The 17,538-nt window shown below is 48.9% G+C and overlaps 6 protein-coding genes across 6 annotated transcripts; 5 read left to right on the forward strand and 1 right to left on the reverse strand.

The window, feature by feature from the left end:
* Positions 1-14: 14 nt before the first annotated feature.
* On the forward strand, positions 15-1,207 carry DEU56DRAFT_931912 (uncharacterized protein; the record flags this gene model as incomplete). Its single annotated transcript, XM_041358722.1, has 6 exons — positions 15-31; positions 81-294; positions 347-505; positions 563-824; positions 879-1,093; positions 1,145-1,207. 6 exons carry the CDS (start codon positions 15-17, stop codon positions 1,184-1,186), a joined length of 909 nt encoding a protein of 302 aa, XP_041211276.1. The 3' UTR covers positions 1,187-1,207.
* A 255-nt stretch (positions 1,208-1,462) lies between these two features.
* On the forward strand, positions 1,463-2,258 carry DEU56DRAFT_931919 (glycosyltransferase family 20-domain-containing protein; the record flags this gene model as incomplete). The annotated part of the gene is made up of 4 exons (XM_041358723.1): positions 1,463-1,566; positions 1,705-1,918; positions 1,979-2,098; positions 2,160-2,258. Coding segments are annotated over 4 exons (537 nt in total), but the record flags the coding sequence as incomplete, so codon positions are not given.
* A 3,974-nt stretch (positions 2,259-6,232) lies between these two features.
* Positions 6,233-6,761, reverse strand: DEU56DRAFT_166584 (uncharacterized protein). Its single transcript, XM_041344860.1, has 2 exons — positions 6,690-6,761; positions 6,233-6,619 (listed from the first exon to the last, which is right to left on the reverse strand). Exon 2 carries the CDS (start codon positions 6,576-6,578, stop codon positions 6,282-6,284), a length of 297 nt encoding a protein of 98 aa, XP_041211278.1. The 5' UTR covers positions 6,579-6,619; positions 6,690-6,761; the 3' UTR covers positions 6,233-6,281.
* Positions 6,762-7,163: 402 nt separating this feature from the next.
* Positions 7,164-8,656, forward strand: DEU56DRAFT_166518 (uncharacterized protein). Its single transcript, XM_041344859.1, has 3 exons — positions 7,164-7,804; positions 7,854-8,193; positions 8,246-8,656. Exons 1-3 carry the CDS (start codon positions 7,624-7,626, stop codon positions 8,508-8,510), a joined length of 786 nt encoding a protein of 261 aa, XP_041211279.1. The 5' UTR covers positions 7,164-7,623; the 3' UTR covers positions 8,511-8,656.
* Positions 8,657-12,229: 3,573 nt separating this feature from the next.
* DEU56DRAFT_786802 (uncharacterized protein) lies at positions 12,230-13,950 on the forward strand. Its single transcript, XM_041352384.1, has 10 exons — positions 12,230-12,662; positions 12,715-12,804; positions 12,858-12,880; positions 12,941-12,974; positions 13,037-13,106; positions 13,160-13,213; positions 13,284-13,356; positions 13,414-13,474; positions 13,527-13,772; positions 13,829-13,950. Exons 1-9 carry the CDS (start codon positions 12,628-12,630, stop codon positions 13,729-13,731), a joined length of 645 nt encoding a protein of 214 aa, XP_041211280.1. The 5' UTR covers positions 12,230-12,627; the 3' UTR covers positions 13,732-13,772; positions 13,829-13,950.
* A 1,543-nt stretch (positions 13,951-15,493) lies between these two features.
* DEU56DRAFT_786815 (uncharacterized protein) lies at positions 15,494-17,153 on the forward strand. Its single transcript, XM_041352385.1, has 10 exons — positions 15,494-15,870; positions 15,923-16,012; positions 16,066-16,088; positions 16,149-16,182; positions 16,245-16,314; positions 16,368-16,421; positions 16,492-16,564; positions 16,622-16,682; positions 16,737-16,982; positions 17,036-17,153. The coding sequence occupies exons 1-9, from the start codon at positions 15,836-15,838 to the stop codon at positions 16,939-16,941; spliced, it is 645 nt and encodes a 214-aa protein (XP_041211281.1). The 5' UTR covers positions 15,494-15,835; the 3' UTR covers positions 16,942-16,982; positions 17,036-17,153.
* The last annotated feature ends 385 nt before the right edge of the window (positions 17,154-17,538 follow it).

Raw genomic sequence — 17,538 nt, forward strand, 5'->3', positions numbered from 1 at the left:
ACACGAATTGGGTTATGCCGAGTGCAGCAAAGTATATGTCTTCCGTGGTGGCAAGGAGTATACGCAGAAACAGATTCAAGACATGCTCGGACTCAGCACGACAACTCGCGCCGCACCCCGCACCGGCCAGCCCATGCCCCAGCCGCCCGTTTCTTGCTTCCTGTACAGCAATGCGAATTCCAGCTCACTGGTATTTTGGAAGTACTTGCAAGTGATCCTTGGCCCGTTGTCAATGACAAGCGCGCTTTACGTTGCACGGGTGTGGCCGTCAGTGTAGCCGTTGGACTCCTGGAGGTGCGCATATCAATTGTGGTGAGAAAAGCACCTGAGTGATGATATTTTCCAGACGACTTTCCCTAACACGGGCGCACGCATAATGATTTCTACGGGCGGGCCTGCAACAGAGGGTCCCGGCATGGTTGTCAGCAATGAGCTGAAGGAACCCATTTGCTCTCATCACGACATCGAACGAGACAGCGTCAAGCACTACAAACGCGCTATAAAGGTTCGTCCTAGATGACTGCAATCATGTGCGATGACACCATAGTTCGCTTTGTTTTAGTTCTATGAAACTCCGGCGAAGCGAGCATCTAACAACGGCCATGCTGTCGATCTGTTTGCTGGTTACTTGGATCAAGTGGGCTTGCTTGAGATGAAGTCCCTACCAAACTCGACAAACGGTGTTATTGTACTATCGGATTCATTCGCTACGTCGATCTTCAAGCAAAGCTTCCTGCGCATGTTCAATAAGGACGACCAGGACTTCTTGCAGATGGGCTTCAATGCGATATTCGACGTACAGGCAAGTCGTGTCGGGGGTCCTGGTTCAGTGGCTGGAGTCCTGGCTCGTAGGTACTAGTCACTACTGCATGTTGTAGTCAGTCCTCGTCCATCATCATACACACATCTACGCTCGCACATCCTATCCAACGCTCTCACATCTAATCATCTCCCCAAATACGACTCAAAGGCCAACCAGGCATTTGCAACCCGCCTCGCCAGCGTCCTCCAACCAGGAAACCTGGTATGGGTCCACGACTACCATCTCTTGTTAGTCCCTCGCATGCTCAGGAATGCGATGCATTCTGGTGCCGTGAGTGCTTTTTTAACGATGACGGCAAGAGTACTGATATACTACGCGTAGGGTCATCGGTCTTTTCGTGCACACGCCTTTCCCGAGTTCTGAGGTGTTTAGGTGTTTACCGCGTACGTCCTCCCCCATTCCCCACACGTCTACATTCCTTCCTCGATCACCATAATCAGCACACTAACCTAACGCACCTCCCTAGGCCGCAAAGACATCCTTGACGAAATGCTAGGCGCCAACCTCATCTGTTTCCAAACCTACAGCTACACCCGCCACTTCACTTCCACCTGCCTTCGTGTGTGCGGGTATGAAACTACTAGTAGGGTGCTATGGCTGCGTCTGCTAGTGCTTCGAGGGGTGCGAGCGTTGCTCTCCCCTGCGTTAACAGACTGTCCAAAGTTCGAACGTCAAGTTTCTGAACTCGTCGCGCATATCAATGGGGAACATGGGAAATTGTATTTCATACCCGTACACCACTAGTGCGTGTCCCTTTCATCACGTCTTTATGTGTCTAATTCATGATTCGTACCGCATCTAATCCCTTTCCATATCGCATTTAATTCCTTCCCATACCCTTTCCACATCACACCTAACCGCTGCCACCCCACCCCCTACAGCCACCCGACCCTCAGAAAGGACGAATTTTACGCACTGCTGAGCGCTGCAGACCTCAGGGTGATCACACCCCTCAGGGACGGAATGAACACGACCTCCATGGAGTTCGTGATCGCGCAAGAGCGCACGAAGAGCTCTTCTTTCGTTTTGAGCGAGTTTATGGGTATCAGTCAGCATATGGCTGATGCGCTGCAAGTGAATCCTTGGGATCTTGGAGTGCGTAGTGTCTGTTCATTTCGAAAATCTTCGGATGATTGACAAATGTGTTGTGAGCAGGATGTAGCGGCTGCCATGAACCGCGGGTTGGTGATTTCGGAGGAGGAGAAAGCGTCAAGGCACGCGGTGTTGCACAAGGTCGTAACGACTCACACCTCGCACACGTGGGCTGCGGTCCATGTACGTGTTGAGATACTGTCGTGGAATATGTGATAAGAACGTTGATGTGCTTGTGCCTTAGAGTTTCTATAGACCAATAGTTATTGTTTTCATTTCGTCGATGCTGGGAGTTTGGCGCACAGGATGTACAAGGGGCTTCGCGGCTTATATTCAGATGTAAATACTTTCGAGTCGTGTGTGCTGCTTGTCACGATTTATGTGTAGCTTGGAGTTCTAATCAATTATACATTATACTTACAAGTGATTCCCTTTCAGTCGGCACTATGCAGTATGCGGCGAGTGCAAGCTAGTATCTATAGGACGCCTAAGTCTACTGTAAATGCTCGGCCATGTTGGCAGTGGCCAGACAAGCAGGCTGTCACGATTGTAGTTCTTGCACCTTCTATGCAATTCAGCTAAGCTATATCTCACTATTTAAAAAATGTCACAGTGGATTATAATTCTACTAGATTTCTCCGGTCATTTTACCTATGTGTTACACCATAGTAAATTTATCTAAGGTTAAAAAATGACGTGCAAGCAGGCTGTCACAATTGTAGTTCTTGCACCTTTTATACAATTCAGATAAGATATATCTCACTGTTTAAAAAATGTCACAGTGGATCATAATTCTACTAGACATGTGATGACCTGCAGCCATGCAGTTATCTCACTGTTGTTTGCTTACAAGATGCACGCCAAGATGGTATTTTTCTGGCATAGTCTTATCTCATTTTACCTATGTGTTACACCATAATAAATTCATTCAAGGTTAAAAAATGATGTGTCATAATGAGTTTTGGTTACCAATCCTGTCTGGTCATATCAATTTCGGGTTGATTTCCTGATGCATTTGATTATCACGTGTTGTTTAAAGTGGACATTCCAAATGTACTTAGCGATACCTACTTTCGACGTTGACGCGAAAAACGTATTCTGAATTGCGATGATGGGTGCATCAAAGCATACCTTCAGAACCTGCCTGAGAGAACGACATGTGCAAACCGTGTGCGATGTGGGACAATGAGTCTTACAACAATCATCTTATCCTGAACCCATCTCGCGCGCACACATCCCCCTGCCGACCCAAGACCACCCGAACTTCCATTTGGACTGCCCCTCCAAGCCCGATGAAAAGATACATGCCACTGGTTTGAACATCGTGTGGCTCTCGGGTACATCCCGTCTGAATACAGTCTCTACGTTCGCAATACACTTGGTCTGCTGGACTGTCGAGCACTACAAGCATAAGTGGTTCTAGCGTTCTCGCGGTCAGACCGCTTACAGAAGTCTAGGTTGATCACCAGAAGCGACGTGAACGAAGTAAGGAATAGGCTCATCGTTTCACAAGGCCGTGGAGATAGTCATAACTGGCGTCTGAACTTCAATGAACGTTGCTACGCATGGTGGCGGGCGTCTATGAGGAACAACATACGGATCGTCGAACATATGCAGTAGTAATATCTATTCCAACGAAAAGGCTCTTAAGGGAGTGACCGCTTAGCAGGTGGAGAAAGCAGTACTTGTGTGCTAAGTGCGTGAAAGACACGGGAAGCACCTTGCTAGAAACGCAAAGCAGCCAACGTCTGGAATATATTCAATGTCCAGCGGGGAAGGGGGTCTGTTCGTTGCAGCAGAAGCACTGGTACTTCCAGTCTGCGAGGTTACTGGGGTAGTTCCGTAGGTTGCGTTGGATGTGCCCACTGGGGGTGCGCTGCTGCTTGAAGCACCAGCATTCGCTACACCAGTGTTGGAAGTGTGGGCTGGTTGGGGAGGGGGACGTGGTCGCTGCACCACATGCCTTTTCCCGCTGATGGCGTTAGCTGTGCGCTGCGGGAATGTCATGAAAACGGGATCATGGATTGCCACAGCTCGGCAAACTTACGTATTTGCCTCGAGTTGCGAAGACATCCACAGTGGGGATCCTGCTGGGGAGGGGAGTATCACCCTGAGGAGCGGAGGAGCGAGAAAAGAGACGATTCATGATGTTTTTCATTCGTGAGCCTTCGGCATGGCGCGTGGTTGTAGTAGTGCGGTTGTTGCGACCAGGTGGGGAATGCGTATCAAACTGCAGAAGGATGATGAGATGTGCATTAAGACTACCCCATGCCATGAGGACTTACATCATTGAAGAACCTAGGCGGGATTCTAGTGTGTAGTTGGCGGGGCTTTTGGCCCGGGATGGTCTTCTGCAAGACTGAAATTAGGGATAGTACATAACGAGGAGCGAGGGAGCGTACTTTAAGAATTTTCTGTGCGAATTGTATGACAGGTCAGCATGAACCGTGACATGAGGGGATTGTTTGCTCGCCTGCTCTGATTCGCTCTGAGGAACTGTCCATGTGCGAACGAGGTTGTCGTGACAGCCAGTGGCGATGAGCTGGCTGTCCTCGGAAAAGGCTACACTCGAGACGGCATCAGGGTGCTCGAGTGGCTCGCCGATGGGTTTGAATGTGGTCAGGTCAAAGAACCGCGTTGTCTTGTCGTGGGATGTGGTGGCGAATTTGGTGCCATTGGGAGCAATGGCTAGTGAGATAAAGAGTTCAATGTGCGGGTCAAACTGTTTGATGATGTCTCCAGTGGCAGCATCTGAGATTCGGATGTCTTTGTAATTTCCACTGACAAGACGGAGACCATTTGGAGTGAATGCGACTCGCCAAGCCCGCTGTTCTATTTTGAGTAGTTCTTCCCCATTTGCTAAATTCCAAACGATGATGTGTTTGTCCGTGCCTGCTGCCAGTTTGCTAGCATCGGGGGAGTATGCCACCGAGTATGCCCGGCTGCCCACTCGGAGTGGTCCAAGGACAATTTTGCCCGTCTTCCTCTCCCACACGCATACTGTTTCGTCTTGTGACGCACTTGCAAACGTCTCGTTGTCCGGTGCAAATACGACGCCCAAAATATAACTCTTATGCCCCTTGAACGAGACTGGCACTCTCTTGTTTGTCTCAACTTCCCAGACCAGGATGCTTCCGTGTATTGCTCCACTCACAATCCAACACCCGTCGGAGGATGCTGCAACCGTCCAAACTTCATCATCGTGACCCAACAAGGGCTCCCCCACCTGTTTCCCGGTGTCCAAATCCCACACCCGAAGACTTTTGTCGTCAGAGCAAGTGACGAGGAGACCTGCACCAGGGATGAAAGCTACGCCGTTCACCCAGGCTTCATGACCCTTGAGCGTCATTTCGACATGAGGTAGTTCCTTTTGAGTTGCCGCCATTGGATCTTTTTCAGCAACTCGGTCAGCAAAAGCATTGAGGAGGGAGCAGTCACTTACATGCGCTATGGTGAGTGGTCGCTAAGTTGCATCTCCTACAGGATACTATTATTGCTGAATCCAAATGTCAACCTTGCTGTACACTGAATCTGACAGTACTGTACGCACGTGGTGTCCGCGTGTTAACGATATTTTCAGCGCTTGTACTAGTAGTAGGCGCCGCGACCGTTTTTAGTAAGTCGTAGCTGATACAATTTCTCGGCCCATCAATCTCTTGAACTTCTCGCATTGTACTGATAGGTGACTACATGGATGCAATGAATCAATGGGTTCATATTGGTTGGTGGCGGTATAAATATCATAACCTCAGCCTCAGGAAGAACCTGTTTTTTGTCCCAGCTGGCATCGTGTCGTAAGAGTCTAACTAGTACGTCACGGTGGCTTTTCTGACTATAGCATACGTTAATTGATTCCGCCTGTAGGTTTTCATGCGCAGGTTGACCACCATTTGCACACGCAGCTCCAAATGTTGGCTGACTTGTAAGCGAGAATCTACACAGAAACAGCTTTCGTTACGCCATCAGCACTGACGGGACACTACAGTTACGTGTATTCTCGTCGAATACCCCCACCAATACATGATTCCTCCCGTGTACACTGGATTTGCTCCGCATCTCCCATACTTCACATTGCCTCTTATAGAGGCTTCCGGGTGATAGAGCCAACGATGTAAGTTCCACGTTAACACCCAGTTCGCACCTCGCAAGCTCACGGATTACGATGAAAATGTTATCTGGATATACATGACTAACTCTCCGAATGGGCCCAGGCTCCTGAGTGCCAGGAGTACTATGAACGTGGACGTCTCTGTCGAGTTTCGAAAATGAATTGTAAGTAGTTCCTGTGGGGTTTGAGCGTAGGTCTGACGGACACAAGGTCTTTTGGGAGGCTGTGATCATGATCTGCGATAGTTAACGTTTACAGTCAGGCAACGGGTCTTGGAGTTCGACAGATCCTCCGCAGAAGTGTTGCGCCGACCCCTTGATGCAGGAGCTGAGAGACCTGCAATTGGATATTCTGGAGCGGTGAAAAGTACTCTCCGTGGAGTCTGAGTGCAGATCTATCAACAAGAGCTGAACCGAACATTGATAGAGAACTTCCATTTGCTTGTACGTAGCCTACACATTCGCAGCTGTCAGCTGTCAGAGAAAGTCTCAAAGCTGACAAAGTGGCAACCAGAAACTCCAATTTTTTGTTGGTGGCTTCAAACACGCAAGACATGAGATCGTTCCTGGACGAGGCTCCAGGTCACCATATGTGCCCTATCGACGGTCGATCGATGAGCTACGTGCGCCTGTGTATACTTGCATCCCAGGATATCACCGAGCTCACCAAGTCCTGATGGCATGACCGCCCATGCGACCACCGCGGTTGTTGAGAAAAACTATTGAATCCTTGTGAAATGTATGAACTCAATCCCTTGACTGTCTAGAATCAAACCGAATACTGATATCCAAGCACAATCTTTGCCAGCCGTCGGTTCAAATCTGGCCGACGCACCAGCACCATTTCAATTCCCGCCATAACGCAAGGCCGTATACAGAAGGAACGACTCCTGTCTTCCTTCTATTAGGTCTGCCTACGGGGAACTAACCCAAGGTGACACTTTCCTCCCGTGTTTCTCCCTCGAATATCAACTAAGTCAACCACATCAGACATTTCGAGCCTTTTTCTGTTCCCTTGGTCGTTCTTCAGCCCACGCGAAATCTAAAGGTTGCTGGCTTAAGTGTTGCAGACCTTGTGCGGAACTCTTGCTTTAATCGTCTATGAGATTAGTTTAGCCCTGCACAACTTTCCAAAAGAGCGTTTCCAAGCTTTGAATCGGTAACAGCCGCTTGCATGCTATTTGATACACTGATGCCATCACTGCCATCAGCTCCATACCCCTCAACGTTGCATGACAGCTTATTTCGCTCGTGCCAGTGGTGCAGAGCCAAGATTCGTTTTAGATTTTATCGCGTTGCTGTTCCCGTCATCTCGCCAACGTTCCGCCAGCCCTATCTTCTACTCAAATTCCAATTGATGATCACCTATATAACCTTCGCAAATCCTTCAACGCCCGATGCTGCAATGGGCATCGACCTACGGCTCGACATATCTGCAAAGGTTGCTTATGCTTCTGCGTTCGGAGGACGCGTTACTTTCACCCCCCTAGCTGAATATAGACTGATAGGCATGTAATTTTCTAGCGAGATCCTTCATCCGCGCAATACTTAATTGCAACAAACCCTTGAATACAACTCACGTGGGGTTGCAGAAGTTGATCATGATGAAGAACGAACAGGGAGAATTGAGCTCCAATGATGAACGGAAGTACAAAACGTCGCCAGGCAGTGCGAGAAGGAGATTTTGGGTGCTGCCATGCGTTGGTGCTGGTAATCCTCGGCTCAACAAGCTCAAGTTCAGGACGGTTTTGATCGACGAAACTACGCAAGCTGCTGACCCGGGTGCGCTTTTATTCCTTGATAAGTTGTGCCTCGACTGACCCTGAAGCAGAGTGTATGTTCCCTCTTGTCAGCGATCACCAGCAGCTTAGTCCGGTAAACATGAACAAGAAAGCGGCACGCGCTGGTCTGACGCAATCACTTTTCGAACGTCTGGTTGTACTTGGCAACAGACCCATTCGTCTGCAAGTCCAGTACCGTATGCGCCCTTGCCTGTCTGAATTCCCCTCGAATATGCTCTATGAGGGCACACTACAGAACGGCGTCACTGCTCCCGAGCGTCTTCGCAAGAATGTCGATTTCCCATGGCCCGCCCCAGACACCCCGATGTTCTTCTACCAGAACCTTGGTCAGGAGGAGATATCATCCAGTGGAACTTCGTTCCTTAACAAGTACTTTTCATGTCCTTACCTCTCAGTTGTGCCTGCTTATCACTGTTTCCAGGACGGAAGCATCTACACCGGAGGTACAAGGACGCCAAGCCGCTTCGATTCTAGTTTCTACCGTACACATGATGCTCTCGGGTACATCCCGTCTGACGTGCAGTCTCTGCGCCGCAAGCCACTTATTCTTCTTGACTTCTCATGTTTGCTGCGGCCGGTGGATTTGGTCCTGGGTTACCCGTGGCTCTGGGTGTGTGGAATGCTACGGCACACCCGTCTGTCTGCATTGTGGTCTGTGTGCTGCTCTCCGCGTATGCGGTGTTTGACTTTTGAGTACTTTATACTTATGCTGGGGATATGAAATCAGGACATGCAATGTATCAGTCTATAGATGGCTTGTCAATATACTAGGTTGACCATCCGAGCGGCGTGACACCATGGGGACGAAGTAAGGTACAGGCTCATCATTTGACAAAGCCGTTGAGAAAGTCATGACTGGTATCTGAACTTCAATGAATGCTATGTATGATGGCAGCGTCTATCAGGAGCAAAATATATTCAAATACATGCAGTGGTAATCTTTATTCCAGCGAAAAGGTTCTGAAGGGGGTGACCGCTTAGCGGGTGGAGAAAACAGTACTTGTTTGCTCAGAGCGTGAAAGACACGGGAAGCACCTTGCCAGAAACGCAAAGCAGCTAACGTCTGGAACATATTCAACGCCAAATGGGGAAGGGGGTCTGTTCGTTGCAGCAGAAGCACTGGTACTTCCAGTCTGCAAGGTTGCTGGGGTAGTTCCGTCGGTCGCATTGGATGTGCCCAATGGGGGTGCGCTGCTGCTTGAAGCACAAGCATTCGCTACACCAGTGTTGGAAGTGTGGGATGGTTGGGGAGGGAGACGTGGTCGCTGCACTACATGCCTTTTCCCGCTAATGGCGTTAGCGGTGTGCTGCGAGAATGTCATCAAAACGGGATCAAGGATTGCCACAGCTCGGCAAACTTACGTATTTGCCTCGAGTTGCGAAGACATCCACAGTGGGGATCCTGCTGGGGAGGGGAGTCTCACCCTGAGAAGCGGAGGAGCGAGAAAAGAGACGGTTCATAATGTTTGTCATTTGTGAGCCTTCGGCATGGCGCGTGGTTGTAGTAGTGCCGTTGTTGCGACCAGGTGGGGAACGCGTATCAAACTAAAAACGGATGGTGAGATGTGCATTGAGACTACTGTGCCATATAGACTTACATCATTGAAGAACCTAGGTGGGATGCCAGCGCGTTGTGGGTGAGGCTTCGGGCCTGGGATAGTCTTCTGCAGGACTAAAGTGAGGGATAGTACAAACCAACAAGCATGAAAGCGTACTTTGAGAATTTTCTGTGCGGATTGCATGACAGGTCAGCATGAAGCATGACATATTGAGGAGGTAATTTGCTCGCCTGCTCTGATTCTCTCTGAGGAACTGTCCATGTGCGAACGAGCTTGTCGTGACAGCTAGTCGCGATGAGTTGGCTGTCCTCGGAAAAGGCTACACCCGAGACCACATCAGGGTGCTCGAGTGGCTCGCCGATTGGTTCGAATGTGGTCAGGTCAAAGAACCGCGTCGTTTTGTCGTGGGATGTGGTGGCATTGGGAGCAATGGCTAATGAGAGAAAGGTATCGACGTGCGCGTCAAACTGTTTGATGATGTCTCCAGTGGCAGCATCTGAGATTCGGATGTCTTTGTCATTTCCACTGACGAGACGGAGACCATCTGGAGTGAATGCGACTCGCCAAGCCTGCTGTTCTTTTTTGAGTAGTTCTTCTCCATTTGCTAAATTCCAAACGATGATGTGTTTGTGGGTGCCTGCTGCTAGTTTGCTACCATCGGGGGAGTATGCCACCGAGTTTGCCTCACTGCCCACTCGGAGTGGTCCGAGGACTATTTTGCCCGTCTTCCTCTTCCACACGCATACTGTGTCGTCCAATGAACCACTTGCAAATGTTTCGGTGTCCGGTGCAAATATGACGCCCAAAATATAACTCTTATGCCCCTTGAACGAGACTGGCACTCTCTTGTTTGTCTCAACTTCCCAGACCAGGATGCTTCCGTTATTTCCTCCACTCACAATCCAACACCCATCGGAGGATGCTGCAACCGTCAAGACTATATCATCGTGACCCAACAAGGGCTCCCCCACCTGTTTCCCCGTGTCCAAATCCCACACCCGAAGACTTTGGTCGTAAGAGCAAGTGACGAGGAGACGTGTACAAGGGATGAAAGCTACGTCGCTCACCGAGCCTTCATGACCCTTGAGCGTCATTTCGACGTAAAGTAGTTCCTTTCGAGTTGACGATGCTCCATGAGTAGTTGCTGCCATTGAGTCTTGTTCAGCGACTCGGTCAGCGAGAGGATTGAGGAGATAGCAGTCACTTACATGCGCTATGGTGAGTGGTTGCTAAGTTGCATCTTTCACAGGATACTATTACTGAATCCACATGTCGGCCTTCCTGTAGACACGTGGTGGCCGTGTGTTCACTGTTAACAATGATTTCAGCGCTTGTCGTAGGCGCCGCGACCGTTTTTACTGTACTTCGCCATGTCGTGGCTGATACGATTTATCGGCCCATCAATCTCTTGAACTTCTCGCATTATACTAATAGATAACCGAATGGATGCAACAAATCAATGGGTTCATATTGGTTGGCTGCGAAATAAGTATCATAACCTCAGCCCCAGGAAGGACCAGTTTTTCGTTCCAGCAGGCATCGTGTTGCAAGAGTCTGGCAACTACCCACATTCTGCTCGATTACTGGTACGTGGCTTTTCCTGACTCCAGCACGCGTTAATTGATTCCGCCTGTAGGTTTTCATACGCAAGTCCGACCACCACTTGGACGCGATCATGATCTATGGTAGTTAACGTGTACAGGCAGGCAATGGGCAGAGTTCGACGGGTCCTCTGCAGCAGCGTTACGCCGATCCCTTGATGCAGGAGATGAAAGATCTGTGATCGGATATTCTGGAACGGCGAAAAAGTACTCTCCGGGGAGTCCGAGCGCACATCCATGAACAAAGAGTTGGGCCGAACATTAATAGAAAACTTCCATTTGCTTGTACGTACACGTTCGCAGCTGTCAGCTGTCAGAGAAAGTTTCAAAGTTGACATTAAGCGGGGCAAGGAACTATTAATCCCGCCAATGCGGCCTCAAACACACAAGATATGAGACTGATCCCGGATGAGGCTCCCTAGGTCATCATATGTGGTGACTACTCGATGCTCGATCGATGATCTTCGTGCGCCTTTGTATAACCTGCATCGCAGGATGCCGACGAGTCCACCTGGTCCTGATGGCATGACCGCCCATGCGATCACTGCGGTTGTTGAGAAAAACTATTGAATCCTTGTGAGATGTATGGACTCAATCCCTTGACCGTCGAGAAACAAACCAAATACTGATATTCAAGCACAATCTTTGCCAGCCGTCGGTTCAAACCTGGCCGACGCACCAGCACCATTTCAATTCCCGCCATAACGCAAGGCTGAATACAGAAGGAACGACTCATGTCTTCCTTCTATTGGTCTGCCCACGGGGAACTAGCCCAAGGTGACACTTTCCTCCCGAGTTGCTCCCTCAAATATCAATTAAGTCAACCACAACAGACATTTCGAGCCTTTTCTGTTCCCTTGGTCGTTCTTCAGCCCACGGGAAATCTGAAGATTGCTGGCTCAAGTGTTGCAGGCTTTGTGCGGAACTCTTGCTTTAATCGTCTATGAGATTGGTTTAGCCATGCACAACTTTCCAAATGAGCGTTTCTGAGGTTTGAATCTGTAAGTCCCGCTTGTATGCTATTTGATACACTGATGCCATCACTGCCGCATCAGCTCCGTATCCCTCAACGTTGCACGACAGCTTATTTCGCTCGTGCCAGTGGTGCAGAGCCAAGCTTCGTTTTAGATTTTATCGCGTTACTGTTCACGTCATCTCGCCCACGTTCCGCCAGCGCTATCTCCTACTCAAATTCCAATTGATGCTTGCATACGGAACCTTCGCAAAACCTCCATTGACATATCAACGCCCGATGCTGCAATGGGCATCAACCCACGGCCCAACATATCTCTGGAGGTTGCTTATGCACCATCTTCTGCGTTCGGAGAACGTGTTACTTTCACCCCCTTAGCTGAATATAGTGTTACTGATAGGCATGTGATTTTCTAGCGAGATCCTTCATCCGTACAATAATTGCAACAAACCCTTGTGCGTGCCTATAGTCCCGATGCCAGAGGAGATCAAAGGAGAACGGACGACAGTTCTGGCCGTCGCAAGTGTCGAATCTCTGCTAAAACAATACAGGGATCAGAAGCTTGATAAGCATATCTGAGGCATATAAAGGCCTCCTTGCTGAGCCTCTAAGTTGCAACTCTCCAAAGCACACCCAATCTCAGCTGCACTTTGTGTTAACAATACAAGCAATGGCCACCGTCGTCAGAAATCTGACCTTTCGTTGGTGAGTGCCTTTGCGCTATCGCGCTGTCCTCATCATATAGACCGTCTTGCAGCAAAGATCTCGGCAAGACGACATCGATTCTCCTCGCTTTCGATGACAAGATGGACGGTATCTACAAGACATACTTCCCTGTAGTTTGGAAGTAAGTGCCTCCCCTTTCGCCCGCAATGGATTCAAACCTTTCAACGTTATTAGAGTCAGCACTTTCAAAGACAAGGGTGGGGTTTTCCACGTCTTTCCTCCCTACTTCACACTCTAACTATCACTTGTCGTCCCAGGACCGTACTCGATGTCAGTCAGCTACTCGAACGAGTAAGTCATATCTGAGCAAGGGTCAACATCACGCACTCGGACGCCACTAATTTGACGTTTAGCCTTGCTTTTGCGAAAGCGCAGGTCGCGAATGGGAACCTCATTAGCGCTTCGACTTACTCCAAGCTGAAGGTGGGAGACTCTCTACTCTGTGAAACCCAGAACGAACACAAGCAATCATACAGCCAGGCCAACAAACCACCCTGACCATGGGAGATGATTCTCTCTTCAGTTTTTCTGTAAGTCTTACCTTATTTTATACTACTGAGTAGTACCTTTTTTCCGATCACTCACTAACAGCCTGCGTAGGAACCTGTGGCCGGTACCCCAGGTCTTCTGAAGGCGACTAACAAGACTGGGCTCATTCAGGAAATCGCAGTCGGTTTGTGTCATCTATATTCTTCTCGATTCGCACCTCACTGGACGGTCCAACTACCAGGCTTTTTTAACCCGCTTGACACCTTCAAGCCTTTCCCGGCGCTCTACTTCAAGCAAGTCGGGTATGTCGCGTCTCCTTTATTTGACCTTCGGGAAACTCACAGCACAACGCAGAGACAACAGCCATGTCATGGCTAAGTGGAAACCCGTCTTGCGCGTCTACCTCGAAAGTGAATATCAAGAGTCTTCAGTCTTAGTCGGTGCCATCGACACCGACGCAATTTGGTCGCAGGATCTCCACGCGCTCTCTCAGAACACGGTCTGGGATCTCACCTGGGATGCAGCCACTGGGCATTACACGCTCACTCAGGGTGTTTGAGGACTGCCGAATTGGTGTGCTCATGAATGCCGGTGTCTGAGGTTAGTTTCCCAATGTTCTCCCTATTTCGTAGCCCCCTCATTCAGAGTCCCAACAGCCTGACTCAGTTGGTTGTCTTGTATTATGTTTGCCTCTCGCCTCTCATGTAACAACAGTTGTGCTATGTTGGATTGATTGATCTATGTGTTTGCAATATATGGCCTAGACTTTGAATGAACGGTTTGAAAGGTTCAACGCCGCTAAGTGCCCGATACTTAATTGAATGCACATCAGCCTAGCTATATTAATATTGTTTAGTCTTAACAAGAATTTCCGTATCTTTCTGGACTGAATCGCAACATTGGTCTCTGAATCAGGCGCTCCATTACGTAATGCGGATTATCTAGATCTGACGGACGCTTCAACCACCGTTTTTTGCAATACCTAATCCTTGATTCAGGAGTGTTGAACACTGATAAAACTTCCCAGGTCTACTTGCAATTGTGTCAAATGCCATTCTCGTTGAATTGTTGAACAGCAGGAACGAGTTGCGAGAGTACGCGTGAGTTGAGCCCGGCGAACTCGGACGCAGTGCAATTGTATTATTGTACTACTTGCGTGAGTTACTTCCTACAACATATGTGACAACTATAACTCTTTGTCCAGACTGCGTATACCCATTCAACGATATTCTCATGGTCCTTGAATCCACGAGACCAACATGTGCGTCGCGCTCGTTTGTTGCAACTTTCCAGACCAGGATACTTCCATTCATTGCTTCACTCACCTCGTCGGGGGACGCTGAAACCCTCAAGCTCACTCGTATCAAGAGCTCCTATATTTGTTTCCCCGTGTCGAGATTTCACACCTGAAATTTGGTGAGGAAGAAATGGCGAGGGGATGGATACTAGGAATGAAAGCTATGTTGTTCATTTTTATGACCCTTAGTGAGCATCACATAGGCCTTCTTTCGAGGCGGCGACGCTTGGGACGATGCTTCGTGAGTTGTGGACGTCATTGAATCTTGTTCTGTCTCGACCATTGAAGACAACAAGTCGTGAGGTTATTCACTGTGGGGCGCTTTCGTGTATCCTCACTGCCCAGATAAGAAGAAACGGAGAGTAGTGATGTGTAAATTTGCATGTGAGTAGGACAACTTATATGAGAGTTAGAACATGTCTGACACCTCTTCCGAATACTAGCACACTTCGGTTTCCACCCCCACTTTTATGCAGTCCCACAAGGCCCTTTGTATCGCAGAATGATCAATGACGGATTCAAAATTGGAATGTCGATGATTCACAATTGTTGAACAACCCAGAGGAACACCGAGTGGAGGTCACCCGATCTCTATACCAGTAACGACATCACGGTCTTTCCAGTAACGACACCACGGTCTTACCAGAATCCAACACAATGTGGCAATGTTCTACACGCAGTGCGCACGATACTAGATAGTCAGTTTTTTCTTCCCTCCTGCCCTTTTTCAATGTGTCACGTGACTTACGGGGACCGTTTTAGGGTCACGTGGGACCAAAAATGGTCAACCCCTTCGAAATTCGAATGACTCACTATGAGGAACTTGCCCTCAACGTTGCACGACAACTTATTTCGTTTTAGACTTTATCGCGTTACTGTTCCCGTCATTTCGCCAACGTTCCGCCAGCCCTATCTCCTACCCAAATTCCAATTGATGCTCACATACGTAACCTTCGCAAAACCTTCATTGATATATCAACGCCCGATGCTGCAATGGGCACCGACCCACAGCCCGATATATGCTTTATGCACCATCTTCTGGGTTCGGAGAACGTGTTGCTTTTACCTTCTTGGCCGAATCTAGTGTTACTGATAGGCATGTGATTTTCTAGCGAGATCCTTCATCCGTTCAATAATTGCAACAAACCCTTGTGCGTGTCTATAGTCCCTATGCCAGAGGAGATCAAAGGAGAACGGACGACAGTTCTGTCCGTCGCAAGTGTCGAATCTCTGCTAAAACAATACAGGGATCAGAAGCTTGATAAGCATATCTGAGGCATATAAAGGCCTCCTTGCTGAGCCTCTAAGTTGCAACTCTCCAAAGCACACCCAATCTCAGCTGCACTTTGTGCTAACGATACAAGCAATGGCCACCGTCGTCAGAAATCTAACCTTTCGTTGGTGAGTGCCTTTGCGCTATCGCGCTGTCCTCATCATGTAGACCGTCTTGCAGCAAAGATCTCGGCAAGACGACATCGATTCTCCTCGCTTTCGATGACAAGATGGACGGTATCTACAAGACATACTTCCCTGTAGTTTGGAAGTAAGTGCCTCCCCTTTCGCCCGCAATGGATTCAAACCTTTCAACGTTATCAGAGTCAGCACTTTCGATGAGAAGGGTGGGGTTTTCCACATCTTTCCTTCCTACTTCACACTCTCATTATCATTTGTCGTCCCAGGCCCGTACTCGATGTCAGTCAGCTACTCGAATGAGTAAGTCATATCTGAGCAAGGGTCAACATCACGCACTCGGACGCCGCTAATTTGACGTTTAGTCTTGCTTTTGCGAAAGCGGAAGTCGCGAATGGGAACCTCATTAGCGCTTCGACTTACTCCAAGCTGAAGGTGGGAGACTCTCTACTCTGTGAAACCCAGAACGAACACAAGCCATCATACAGCCAGGCCAACAAACCACCCTGACCATGGGAGATGATGCTCTCTACAGTTTTTCTGCAAGTCTTACCTTATTTTATACTACTGAGTAGTACCTTTATTCCGATCGCTCACTAACAGCCTGCGTAGGAACCTGTGGCCGGTACCCCAGGTCTTCTGAAGGCGTTTAACAAGACTGGGCTCATTCAGGAAATCGCAGTCGGTTTGTGACATCTATATTCTTCTCGATTCGCACCTCACTGGACGGTCCAACTACCAGGCTTTTTTAACCCGCTTGACACCTTCAAGCCTTTCCCGGCGCTCTACTTCAAGCAAGTCGGGTATGTCGCGTCCCCTTTATTTGACCTTCGGGAAACTCACAGCACACAACGCAGAGACAACAGCCGTGTCGTGGCTAAGTGGAAACCCGTCCTGCGCATCTACCTCGAAAGTGAATATCAAGAGTCCTCAGTCTTAGTCGGCGCCATCGACACCGACGCAATTTGGTCGCATGATCTCCACGCGCTCTCTCAGGACACGGTCTGGGATCTCACCTGGGATCCACTCACTGGACATTACACGCTCACTCAGGGTGTTTGAGGACTGCCGAATTGGTGTGCTTATGAATGCCGGTGTCTGAGGTTAGTTTCCCAATGTTCTCCCTATTTCGTAGCTCCCTCATCCAAAGCCCCAACCTGACTCGGTTGTCTTGTATTATGTTTGCCTCTCGCCTCTCATGTAACAACAGTTGTGCTATGTTGGATTGATTAATCTATGTGTTTGCGATATATTGCCTAGTCTTCGAATGAGCGGTTTGAAAAGTTCAACGCCGCTAAGTGCCCGATACTTAATTGAATACACATCAGACTAGCTCTGTTGTTTACTATTTAGTCTTGACAAGATTTTTCGGTTGTTACAGTGTCTTTCTGGACTGAATCGCAACATTAATTGGTCTCTGAATCAGGCGCTCCGTTACGCAATGCGGATTATCTAGATCTTACGCTTAGCCTGAGAGTCCAGACTTCATTTGCTATGGACCATGATGGGGACCACCGTTTTTTGCAATACCCAATCCTCGATCAGGAGGGCTGAACGCTGATGAAACTTCCCAGGTCTGCTTATGTCAAATGCCATTCTCGTTGAATTGTTGAACAGCAGGAACGAGTACGCGTGAGTTGAGGCCGGCGAACTCGGACG

Source organism: Suillus clintonianus (assembly GCF_016758775.1).
Source record: "Suillus clintonianus strain FC179 chromosome Unknown DEU56scaffold_16, whole genome shotgun sequence".
Taxonomy (NCBI): Eukaryota; Fungi; Basidiomycota; class Agaricomycetes; order Boletales; family Suillaceae; genus Suillus; species Suillus clintonianus.